This window comes from Charadrius vociferus, unplaced genomic scaffold, assembly GCF_000708025.1.
Source record: "Charadrius vociferus isolate BGI_N301 unplaced genomic scaffold, ASM70802v2 scaffold306, whole genome shotgun sequence".
Taxonomy (NCBI): Eukaryota; Metazoa; Chordata; class Aves; order Charadriiformes; family Charadriidae; genus Charadrius; species Charadrius vociferus.
In genome coordinates, this window is record NW_009648963.1 from 5349244 (window position 1) to 5362088 (window position 12845).

General features: G+C 43.1%; 1 protein-coding gene across 1 annotated transcript in view; it reads right to left on the reverse strand.

Annotated features, from left to right (window-relative positions):
• Nucleotides 1-8853: 8853 nt before the first annotated feature.
• The window catches only part of CCKAR (cholecystokinin A receptor), a 7303-nt gene continuing 3311 nt past the window's right edge, over nt 8854-12845 (reverse strand). Inside the window, exons 3-5 of the mRNA XM_009887654.1 lie at nt 12396-12657; nt 10711-10838; nt 8854-10096 (exon numbers count right to left, since the gene is read on the reverse strand). Coding sequence (XP_009885956.1) covers nt 9570-10096; nt 10711-10838; nt 12396-12657 — 917 coding nt within the window. The 3' untranslated portion in view covers nt 8854-9569. The remainder of the gene's footprint in view (nt 10097-10710; nt 10839-12395; nt 12658-12845) is intronic.

Genomic DNA, 12845 nt, shown 5'->3' on the forward strand with positions numbered 1-12845 from the left:
TCCCTACAGGCACAATCTACATACTCATTCAGTGGCCTGAAAATGCTGCTCCTACTTCACCAGGTGCCAAAAATTTTAATCCCCTCTCTCCTTGCTGCCCAAACCTCCACCTCCCTTAACAATACATACGTATGTGCTGCCAGTCCTGAAAATGTATTGCAAAAAGTGAAATCTAGAAAATACATCTGTCTCCCCTTATTTTCCGTGCCGTTGGTAGGCCACCCCATAAGAGGTGGATTGGTCGTCACATCTCGCTTCACGCCATGGAAAGAGCTGAAGGGCCCCAATGCAAGAAAGGGAAATTTGAGAGATGGCCCAACATATTTGAAAGATAACTTATCAGAGAGGACATGGAAATCCTGAAATATTACTAAAATTAACCTTAGAGTTTGATGAAGCCAACCAAAATGCATCAGGAGGTGCAATCAAAAATTGGTTTAATTTTCTGGATGCAAAACGACAATAGTTTTGTTGGTGACCTGTGTGTGAGAGTGTTAGATCTCTCAAACTCTGCATGGAAAAGGGGAATTGCCAGAATTAGGGATCAATCATAGGAGGTGAAAGGGAAAGGTTCATGTGAAATCTATGAAACAAAGTAATGGGAACTCAAGCGAGATAGGAAATTTTGCAGTATTTACATCCACTTTTTTTTTTTTTAAAGTTACTTGATTGTGTTACTAAAAAGCAGGTGTTTCCAAGAGTCCCTTCTTCAAAGCCCTCCCGCCTGCTCAGTACGATAACTGATCACACAGGTGGAGAGAGTCTCACAGACACAGGAAAGTACTCAAAAGCACTTACACAAATATGTTCCTCCAGAAAGGACCAAGGACAAATGTAAGTAAATAACAATTCTTGGCTCAGAAGAAGAGCCTGAGGTTGCACAGCTGGCTACATTTGAGCCCATGGGTGTATGGAAATAATATCAAAGTTCTTCAGTTTGTTTTATGTAGTCGTATATTAGAAACCATTATTCAAACTAAATTTGGAGGAAGCGCAAGGGCAACATGAATCAGTTATCAAATTGCATTTTGGTAAGTTTATATTCATTTAGAAACACGGTGATTATGGTGGAGTTAGAAGAACAATTGAATGTGCAAGGCACTGTAGTCTAAGCAGACATGTAGATTTGGAAATTATTATCTAGCGAAGCCAACTGGTAGCCCCGAGATGTGTAAAAAAAAAAAAACCTGCAGCTGTCAGTCGTCGGAATGAGGACACAGAAGCTCTGCAGTGAAAAAGAGACTTTAGCAAAAGTGAGCTGGAGGTGGGGCAGGAGAGAGAATACCTTTTTCCTTCTAGCAGAGAGTACCACTCTTAAGTTCATTCTCAGGATGCTCGTGAAGAGTAGGCTGTTTCAATTAGCAGTCACTATGGAATTGGAAGCACCACTGTTTGGGCGGGTGGGGGAGGAGAGAGTTGGGGGTTTTTTATTTATTTTTTAAATAATCCCTTGCTTATTTAGGTACTTGTTTTTCTACTTACCTGACTACAACTGGGGTTTTATGGGTTCTGAAACCTTCGTCACTTCTAGCTGTGTCTGGTGGAACACAGGGTCCCTACAGGCTGTCTCCCACCGCGGCGGTGGCCGCAGAGACGAGGTCTGCGTTGGGTGCTGGGCAGGACGTGGAGATGTGGCTCTCAGCAGGTCCCGCGGATGGGCAGTGTTCTGCAGTATCGGGCTTTGGGGGCAGAGGAACATAGTGTCATATCCTCTTAACCCGTCAGCGGGAGCAGACCATAACGACGTTGTGGGGGTGCAGTTTAGACCCCTCCCGTGAGAGCCGCCGGGGTAGCGCAGGCATGACACCGCGCGCCCTGCTCGCTGCCAGGGCTGTGAGCCCAGCGGCTTCTCCACCGCCCCGGGGGCACTTCTCCATCGGCCTTCTCTGCTTGGGGCACGCTGCGGACACCCCTGACTCCGCTCGCCTGGCCCGGCCCCCTGTCACAGTCCCCTCTGCAAAGCCTGAAGAAAAGACGCTCATTCTAGCTTAGTTGTTTTCTTTTCAAATCTCCACTTTCAACCTGGCCTAAAACCAGTCCTTTTGTACCCAAAATGAAGTTTGATTTTCGTTCCATTTTGCTGCCCGGGGAAACTTCTGTCTGCTTCCCACGTGCCTCCTCCACTTACAGGGCACGGCTGCCTCTTCCCTTCCTCTCCAGAGGGTACTGACCATCCAAACCCAAAAAGTGTTTGCAACAATTTTCTCCATCCACAGATCAAATCACATTGTTCTTTCCTCCTCATTATAATTTTCTTCCCCAACTCTACAGGGCCCAAATGTTTCCCATTCATCTTTCCTCCCCCAGCCCCCTGTTCGGGCTCTGCCCGACCATGGTTCCAGCTGCACGTGCGTCAGATTCAGCTTTGCCTTCAGTCACTGTCTTTCTAAATATTTACTCATTTACCGGTCTCGTTAATCTCTTACAAACCTCACAACAGCAATATAGGATAAACCGTGCGGTTTCTCCTCTCTCTCTTCTTCTCCCTCTCTACGCCGCCTCTGTAAGCGGGCGCGTAGCAAACAAGCCCATCCAGGTTTTAATAAATATTTGACAAATTAGTGCAGCGGAGGAGTTGTGCTGGATATTAATAAACACTTGATGTCTTGTGAAAAACCCTGCCTTTTGGTAAATGTTATTTGAACTTCCACCAGCTTTTACTTTTCATTGCTCGAAAAAAGGAAGGAAATAAATAAAAAAGGAAAAGAAAAAAAGCTTGAAAAATACCAGGGAACTCACAGCTGTGCCTGACAGTCTCTCCTGGACTGTATTGTTTTGCTTCAGTCAGTTAACACTATTTAAACAGGTTTCTTATTTAATAAACACAAGGGTGTGGAGATATGTTTTCTGGATCCTTTTCCTAGACCTGCAATCCTGGGGAAGCGAGGGCTCTGATATTAGAGGAAGTTTCTTCTGATTAAAAATCCCCTGGGAGAACCGGTTTTAGAGCTGAAAATTTGCTTTAGTCACCACAGATTTTCGTGTGACTTGATTGAATACTGACCACATCCAGACTGCAAATAAAAAGCTCTTTGCCTCCGAGACACGGCAGCTTCCTGTGATGACCCCTGTCCTTCCCCACCAGACCATCAGAGGTGCGTTAGATGGGTCGTAGCACCCTGGGACACCAGAAGGGACCTGAGGTTGGGTTTGCGGCATCTTCTCTGATATCATGAATTAGTTTCAGTGCCATAACCGTAGCGTTATTTTTCCTACTTGCCTGTGGACTGTGGCAGGACCATCTTTTGGGAGGCCACCAGAAAAAGCATCTCCAAAGACCGTGTGTCTTGGATACCGTTACTATCCTCATATTCCTTTGCAATAATAGCAGGCCAGTCACACAGTGATGCTGCCAGGTGCCACCACTGACGTGGGGACTGAGTTTTGAGCCAGTTTCAGGGCAAGGAAGCGGCTCTGGTTACTCTGCATCGGCCTTCAGTTTAGCTGTGAAATCCTGAAGATCCCAGGTGTCAGAAGGCCCATAGCAGGTTTGTAAGGGTCAACGCAGTGTTCCCAGCTGGCTGGACACTTCTCTCATGGGTATCATCATTTATTTACTGTGGTTGCCCCTGTGCTTTCACCTCTGTATGTTATTCTTCACTTGGTCACGAATAGGGCCCCTTATCATTTGCTAAATACTCTCAGAACAAAGCCTGAACCACTGTCCCTTTCAATAAAATAAAATAAAAATAGGGTCTGACAGCAAACCAAGAACATGAGCAGCCCCTCCTCTTTCCTATGTGTTGAGGTTCTATATGTGTGACTGTTCTCTGTACTGGTTTTGTAACACTGGTGTTTGTACCATGTTGACGGGAGCTACGCAGCCATTCGTATGCTGCTTTAAATCAAACTCGGTATATAAGTAGTATTTCTTCATTCTATCAGGAGATATTTTTAAAATTTTTAATAATTGCCAAAATAGCAGGAAATCAATGAAATGGTGTTTACTCCATAGGGGATGATTCCTACTTGATGTTTGCTACCTGCTGGTGCTAATGAAGGTGTTTTGTTCTCATCTCGCAGTACAGTGGACAACTGACATCTCACTAGCTCTAAATTAGTGCTTTTTGGCCACAACTGGGAGCGGAGGCCAAAGAACACTCTTCGTGCCTTAATTATCTGTAGAGATGCTGACAAATAACTGCTTGCAGGGATGATTTGCCATTAGTCAAGCAAAGCAGGAGCTTCACAATTCACAAATATTTCCTTTGTTTTTCGGATTTTTTTCTTTGGTAGGTACCCAAGGCAGTCTAACAAGCGTTGCGGGAGGCAACAAAAAAATAAAAAGGTAATGCTAGATATGGGTCTTTTTATAAACCACTTAGGAATTCCGCCAGCTTTAAGGCACACACTGCTCTGCTGTGGAGGTAACTGATGAGAGAATGAGGATGGGTGGTACATAAAAAGCTGGAGCCGTTTAACAGAAATGCATAATGCATATAGAAAAATGGATCGGAAAACTGTGGTCAGGGGGCAAGCAAACTGCTGACCGACTTGCGCACTGGAGTGTGGTTCAATTGGTCTGTGTCATATTTTAAATAGAAGGGCAAGACATTTTGTGAAAAAAATCAAAAAACAAAACAAAAAAAACCCAACAAAACCCAAAACCTAACCCCAAAACCCCGACTTTTTTATACTCTCTACCATCCTGTCTCTGATGCTGTGTAAAAAGATTAGAGCCTCTCCTTTCATGTAATTCTTACTCAGAGCCATTAGTTTTCTCTTTCTTCACTTTCCTCTTGAGAATAGGCATCTTTTCCCACGAGGAACCCTAAGTTTCGCTCAACATCCATTCAGTTTAGACTGAGGGGGAAAAAAACCACAGGCATGTTTACCCAAATCCTGAGAAATGAAAGAGGGAGTAAGTACAGTCCTTGAATATGAAGACACTCTTAGTTTGTGTATCTTGATTTGTATAAAAAAGCATCGGCTATGAAAAACTGGGTATCTGAGAAAACAAAAGAGATGAGTGGCTATTAAAATCCTCGCAGCACCTAAAGGAATACTTCTAAGATTAGTGCTTCATGAGGAAAAAAAAAAAAATTTCAAAAACTGCGTTCACCATCACAGTTGTAAGATTCCGAGATGGTTTGACCGCAGTCAGTAAATGCCTACTGCATCCTGGGCTGTGCGTAGCGCGAGTGTGTCTAACTGTGGATTAGCTTTGATTCAGAAACATGAGCTGTGTTATACCCTGCCCTACACGGTGGGTCATCCAGATTTTCCTGGCTGGCTCTCTCTGAGAGGTCCCAGGAAAGGCAGCTGTCTTCACATCAGCCCTCCGCACTGGCACGGTTGTGCGTGTGGTCTGTGCGAGTGCCTGCTCTCAAGAGAAACCCCACTGAACTGTGTGAGAAGGTGTCCCTTTGCTGTTCTTTCCCTGCAATATTACTGTATTGTAGTGTATTATAGCAGTATAGTCCAATCCTGAAATAATCTATTCTAAGCCAGAAAAGTGTCGCAATGAGGCACAATGTGTGAATGCGGGTTGCACCTTCCCTGAGCTCAGAGGCAGGAGGAGCAGGAGGGGATGGAGGAGCAGGAGGGGAGGAGCAAATGCCTACAGAGGAGCAGCCAGGGATGGAGGAGCAGAAGAGGATGGAGGAACAGACAGGGATGGAGGAGCAGAAGGGGATGGAGGAACAGACAGGGATGGAGGAGCAGACAAGGATGGAGGAGCAGACAGTACCCTGGACAGCCTCACCACCTTGCCAAGAAGGGCTTGGTGGCATCAGAAAAGCGATCACAACTCATGTAAGGGGAGTGTAAACCTTTAGTGTCTGCAGTTCCAAATCCACATGCCACTTCATTCAGAGCACCTGTATTTTGCCCTGGCAACAGTGAAATATATCCTTAATTTGACCCCCCACTAATTGCTGCATTTATCAGTATTTTAGGCATCTGTCTTAAAGAGCGCCCTAATAATACAGGTTGCAAGTAATAATGACAGAAGTAGCAAAGGCGGACTTGGATAATTTAGCGCTGCAGTTTTATTTTATGGACTAGTATATGCTGTTGTTTGAGCACGCCAGGAGCCGGTGGCCAAGAGAGATGATGTGTGAACTCAGACGTGGGGTTGTAAGAGGCGATGGCAGAACTGTTGCGTTATGGGCAGGATATATTGCTTGGAGTAATGTGTTTCAGGCGTCTGTCAGCCTGAGATGATAGGGGGGAATGAAGATGAGAGTGCTTTCTGGGGAAGTAAATCTGGGAAGGAAAATAAACCTCTCAAACAGGAAAAAAAAATCTAGCAATTGTTGGTGGGGGGAAAGCAATTGAGAGACTGGGAAGGGGAAGGAAGAAAAAGAGATGGTGACATGCAGCTGAAAAGAATAAGAGAAAGACAACAGGAGCAAAAAAAACCTGGGAGTCAGGGGACAAAGGGGAAGAAGAGTAAAACTTCAGAGATTTATGGGCATTATACACCTGAAATGTATTGTTTTGCCGTTTGTCTGCTACATCTGGAAAACAGTTTGCCTTTAGGTACTGCCCACTGTAAAAGTAGACTTTTAGGATAGGATTTCTCCCCCAAACCCCTGTAAAATAGTGATGTTAAAATAAGGAGACTTCATAGTTTATTTTACTTTTATATCAGTTTATTCCACTTGTATTTATTGTTGAAGATACATTTCCATTAATGGCACTGTCTGAATTAAAGGTGCTGGGAGGATTCCACAACTCTTTAGCAAAGAAAGGGCAACATTCAGAGGCAGGAATGATTTCTGCAATGCACAGATCAGGGAAAATGGCATTAAAATGCATGCCAGGTGCAGAAAGGCTGAAATTGCCTCTGCTAGGAGGGCAGAAGATGCCCAAATGACTGGATTGAAAATTACATTTTTAAAACTTAATTCCTACTTGTTGCTGGAATCTGGGTTAAGGCTTGTGACTTCAGGAGCTTGGCCAAAGAGTTCATGATTGGTTTTTTTAAAAAAAAAAAAAAAAAAAAAGGTGTGTAGAGGGCAATGGAGGGGAAGAATGACACATGCACAAAATAAGCCCTGGGCAAATGGCAAAGTGTCCTTTCTGGCACATTTCTAACCCTTTCTTGATTGTTGCTCAACCACCGCTCCATCAGGATCTTCTTCTCCTGCCTCCTTCATTCATCACCTCCAAATTGTGCTCCCTGAGAGTTACACGTGGGGAATCAATCAGAGACTCTGCTCCTTTCAGCCACAGGTACTGGAGGCCACGGGGGGTCTGTGATCTGATTAAGGCATTGTTGAAAATAGCTTTTGCCTTTCATCTGAAACCACTATGCTCAGACTAAATCAGTGGGAGCAGGTGAACGGTGCATGTACCGCTACACGGGCTCTAAAGGTACTGGAGAATCTACACCTACAGAAAGGAATTTGCTTTTTTAAAGTGCATAGAAAAGTGTAAAATAGGCTGTGTCACTTTACAGTGCATAGTCAGCAATATTAACATCCAGTATACTATTAAAATGTGATTTATTTTTTTTACTTAAACAAAAATTCTTAAACTATGTCCTATAATAAAGCCGGACTTTCAAGTGGTGTAAAATACTTCACAAATATTTTTTTCTGCTCTCACTGTTCCACAGAAATCCAAAAGCAGTTAGGTTTGTTCCTTCAGTTTCAACACACAGGACAGGTTTGTAGAGGGTCTCATCCTGCACCCTTAAGTGAAGTAAAATTTTCATTTCATTCTTATGAATTAAATCCCATAATTTAATTCAGTGGGTATTTGCAAAAGGTCAGATCAATGTCAGTAGTCTCAGTACCGTTCCAGGAAGAGTGCTACTTTATTAACATGGCAGGCAAAACATTGTTTCTATGGATTGTTCATAAATAGTGTTTAGATTTTTTTTTTTTAATTTCCTGTCTGTGGACAAGCTGGATGCAAAAAAAATAATAGCCAAAGTTGTGTGCTAAGTTGTATGGGTAAACTGTTTCAGGCAATAAGTGAGTGCAGAACATGAATCTGGGTGCCTGGAACTCAAAATATATTTCCCATTTAAAATCATTCCGTAAAGAGATCAGATTTTCCTGATTAAAAACCTTGAGAGTGGTTGTATTTAATATCCACGTCTACATTCCACACTCTGCTCAAATTTAATCTCACATAATAACAAGCTTTTAAAATGATATCGACTCAGCTAGAAGATAGAAGCATCTCCAACAGGATATATTCACAAAACAAAACAACTGAATAACTTCTGCCGGGCTCCACAGAGCAAAGGGCACGACCTGAATGCCCACACTCGCCCGTGTGCTGCACAGGAAGGAGCCCGAGTTCCTTGCTCAATAAACTACCAATAGTTACGTCATTCAAAGATTTTTTTTCTATGTTGCGCCTGTTAACAAATACGTGTACTTGGAGAAAATAGTTGTTCCAAAGTTTAGAAAAACTATGTTTTCTGACAAAGTCTTTCATCCTTTGCTCGTTGTGTGTGCTGTTTCTGCCTTTCTACATCCAATGGCTTCTGTTTTCACGTAGGCAGTACCACAACAGGAGTGACTGTGAATGTATTTGTGAAATGTATTACTACTGTGGCCATTGTCCGACATCTTCAGTCCTGTGTCTTTTGTAAAATCACTTCTCTGCCTGTATCCCAAGCATTTATCCCTGTGCTTCCCAGTGTGACAATTTCTACATGAGCCTTTGGGGCTCACCTAAGACCCAGTCGCTTGCACGCGTGGGTGCTCGCAGCTGCACAGAAGAGATCATAGAGATCATAGAATCACAGAATGGTTTAGGTTGGAAGGGACCTTAAAGATCATCCAGTTCCAACCCCTCTGCCATGGGCAGGGACACCTCCCACTAGACCAGGTTTCTCAAAGCCCCATCCAGCCTGGCCTTGAACACTTCCAGGGAAGAAAACCACTTCTTTGTGCTTGTTCTATGGGTTTTATTCCAAAAATACATGAAATGATGTTAACTTAGGTTGTTGCCTAAATGAAGAATGTATTCCATCCACAAGGTCACCAATCTTTATTTTCATTTTATTAAAAAAAAAAGAGAATTATTTTACTTAAAAGCATTATTTTCATATGGACAAGCCCATTCTCCCCACCCCAAAATTCTTCTTTTAATTGACTGTGACACCAAAAGGATCTCAACATGTATTAGCTCAGCAAAAATAATGTGAAAAAATACTACAAATGTAATTGAAAGATTTTGATTATGAGGCATAGATACTGAAGTGAAGACTGCAATACATGTATTCATGTTTGAGGAGAATCTATCAGTCTTGGGAATTTTAAGAGATACTCAGAACTACACTGAAAACTGAGTGAAACTGTAAAGAACACCAATTTTTACAGGAGAATTTATGACAAATAGACCATCTTCTAAGGCTTTTTATAAAGTCCCTTATCTTCAAAGAGCCCTCTTCCTCCTTTGTACTTTTGCAGGGAAAGTGATATAAAGCTCAGACAGTGATAGCATCCATTTCCCATAAAATTGTCACTGCGTTTTACTGTCAGCTGAAGTGTTTCATTACCTCAGAACTAAATCATGTTCAGCTGATGCCACAGTCACTTTCCAAGACCAGATGATAAATATTTGTATTTCTGTAGGCCACCGGTAGCCTCTTCTGACGCAGCTCAGGGGGGTGCGGATGCATTCATGTGTGTGTAAGAACACTTGGAGAGTGAAGCCCCTGTTGTCTTCCCCTCCTCCTCATCGCCAACCTCTCCCCGTATCGCAGGGGGCTTTTGCTTAGCGCAGCAGGTGAAAGTGGCTAGGAAACCCATGCGGAAACGCTTGTTCATAAAGCAGTATATGATAGGGTTTACGCAGGCAGAAGTGTAGGACAACAAGTGGATAAAGGAGATAGGAGCTCCCGAGAGACGCTGGTCTGCCGAAGTGGTGTCGAACGCGCGCCAGGCATTGACACTGAAGATGGGAGTCCAGCAAAGGAAAAACAAAATCACTATCACCATCAACATGCGGATGACGAGTTTCTTGGCCATTAAGTTGGCAGAAGAGCTGCTGCTTCTCACCCTGTCTATTTTGCTGTGGCTAGTGGCAGAGAGCTGCTGCAATGGCATTTTCCTTTTTCTTTTGGTTTTGTTGAGGTAGCATCCATCTCCATCCTCGTATTTGGCGCTGCAGGTACTTATTTTTCTTTCTGTACATGCAAATCAGTACTTAAATAGTTGGCAAAATATCTCTCAACAGTGCTTCAAAATACAAAACAAAGTGTGGAGTCTAAGTCTAAATAAATAACATAATTCGTGGCTGAACAACCGCTGCAAAGAAAGCACTGTCCTCATTCCAAGTCAGTTGTGTATCAGTTGCTCTGCGTCTGCTATCTCCCAATATATGTCTCAACTCTATTCAAATTGATGCAAAAGATGTAACAACACTGTTCGCTCAAGTATTTACTGAAGATTATTTTCAAAATTATGTGCCTCTATCTTAATTTGACAATTTTTATTGTGGTGTTTATTTACAGAAACAGTCCTCCCCCATGGCCAGAAAAAAAATCTTGGTATTTCTATAATAAGCAAATTACAAATTTAGTGTATCCTGCCCTTGCAAACAAGCCATAGGTGATGAATTATTTGCTAGTGAATAATGGAATAACTTCAATCAACAAATGCATCTGGTAATTTCACAACTATAACTGACCATAATGATTATTTTTGCAAATAGAAAATTTTGCTTTTAGTAGCCTCAAGATGACTGCTCGTATCTTCAACTCACACTTAAAAAAAGCCCCAAACCTAAATGCATTGTTACCTCGTGAAGATTTTCTCTGGCTGGCATCAAATTTTATTCCTCTGTAGAGTTCCAAAGAAATCAGGCCATACGCAACCATCATTATAATCCCAGGTATAAGAAAGAGTATGAGTAGCAGGAAAGTGTACCTAAAGAATCAAAAGACAAACAGAGACCAGGGAACACCATGAAACCAGAAAGACTCCATTTTCTCCAGGTGAGAATTCGGGGGGACAACAGGATTTCAAGATTTTTCTGAAATTTTTTCATGCCAATACATAGCATCATTTTGACAGCTCTGGAAATTAGAAGCTTCCCACCTCTTCTCCTCCTTCTTCCCCCAGAAAAGAACAGCAGGAACAAGGCTATCGTGGCTGCCAAACATCTGTCACCCACCCTCCGTGTGCCCAGAGGAGATGTGTGCTCCCAAAGCAGTGAGCAGGGGTAGGAGGTCTCTCTGCCCGTGAAGTGGGACCCTCTGCTGCAACCAGATGAGTGTCAGATGCCCTGTAGCTTTGAACGATGTCAAAATTGCCTTGCAGAGCAGCTGCTGATTCTCGAAGGAGCCCCTGGTACCGGCAGTCGCTCCTTCGGTGAGCTCGGACTTGCCGAGGGTGGTGGCACACACGGGCGAGGACGGAGCAGCCACCACCTGGGCTTCCATCCCTGGGGCCACACAGAGCCCCCGGGGAGGGATCCCAGGGCTGGCAACCCCCTCGCTAAAGGAAGCAGCTTTTATGTGGTTGCACACCTGTTACTCTCCTAGGGGGCTTATCTAATGGGATTAAAAGTTGGGGAAATCATTCTGTTTGAAAGCATTCGCCAGCCTACGTCTCTTCTGCTCCCCGGGACTTTGGTGCAAACTCACTAACACACCTGGGAATCTGCAACGACTCCCCGGAGAAGAGAATGTCGCCCTGCAACCTCCCTCCTCATCTGTTCTCGTACTGGCAAATACCTGAGACTACTGAAAGCATTAATATAAAATTCCTGCATTTGTGGATACACCATACTGAAGTGGCACGTACTTTAATCTTGTGCCCAGTTCCAGCTGGCCTTCAGTAGACAAAAAAAGTCTTACATTTTTCCCGTGCCAGTGCAAGCGTTTAGTCACTGTGCAAGGTCACAATGTCTAAATAACATTGTGGCTTGATAGCACTGGTATTTACTTACTCTGCCTGGACGTGTAAGGCTTGGAGCACTGTCTCTCCCCTCATCTCCCCATCCCTATGCTCTGTAAATGACTACCGAAAGGGTTCAGTTCTCAGGAAAGGCGTTTGCAATCTCTCAAAGTTTTTGTATTCTGCACTCAGATGGACACTTGCATGTGTCCAGGCTTTTCAAAGATTCATCAAGGATTGCTCTGAAAACGTTTACATTTATGTATAAATGACTGAAAGCAGTATTCCTACTTGAAGAGTGACGGATGCTTTCTTTACAGTGACAGGAGGGGCTTAGCAGACCATAGAGTGGGAATCATTGCCATGTTGGGTATCATTGCTACGACATGGGAAAAGTCATACAAGTGTCAAAATGTAAGCAGCTTAAAAAATTTATTTTTTTTTTTTCACTTCTCACATAAGCATGATGGAAGTGTAAATGTTTGCTGGAGGTTAATACTTGATTTTCAATCAGCTTAATGCTACCATGAAATCCTGTTTTCCACCAGCTAATTATGCATTTGCTAACAGGCAGTTATGTCTTACCAAGACTGCTGAATGACATCACTTGGCCAAAGGAGCCGACACATATTTGCTGTGGTGTTGTTATACTTGGTAAAAGGTACCAGTTTGCTGTAAATTGGGTACGGTGACATGATAGTAAAGGAAACACACCAGGTAGCAGCAATCACTTTCAAGGCGTGAGATTTTGTCTGCCAGACCCTGGACTGCAGAGGTTTGCAAATGGCACTGTATCTCTCCAGAGATATGGCAACCAGGTTGAATGTAGATACACTTACAGAGACACCTGTACATACAAAATAAAGAAAAAGGTTATTCTCTTGTTTTAGATGTTCGGATTATTTTCAAATAGTCTTGCTGACTTTCTGTATGCATATATAAAATTTAAAACACAGCAAACTATTTATAAGCTAAAATATTTATAAATATACTGATTAAGTCAGCACAGGGTGTGTGGGCAATAGGTGTGAGTCT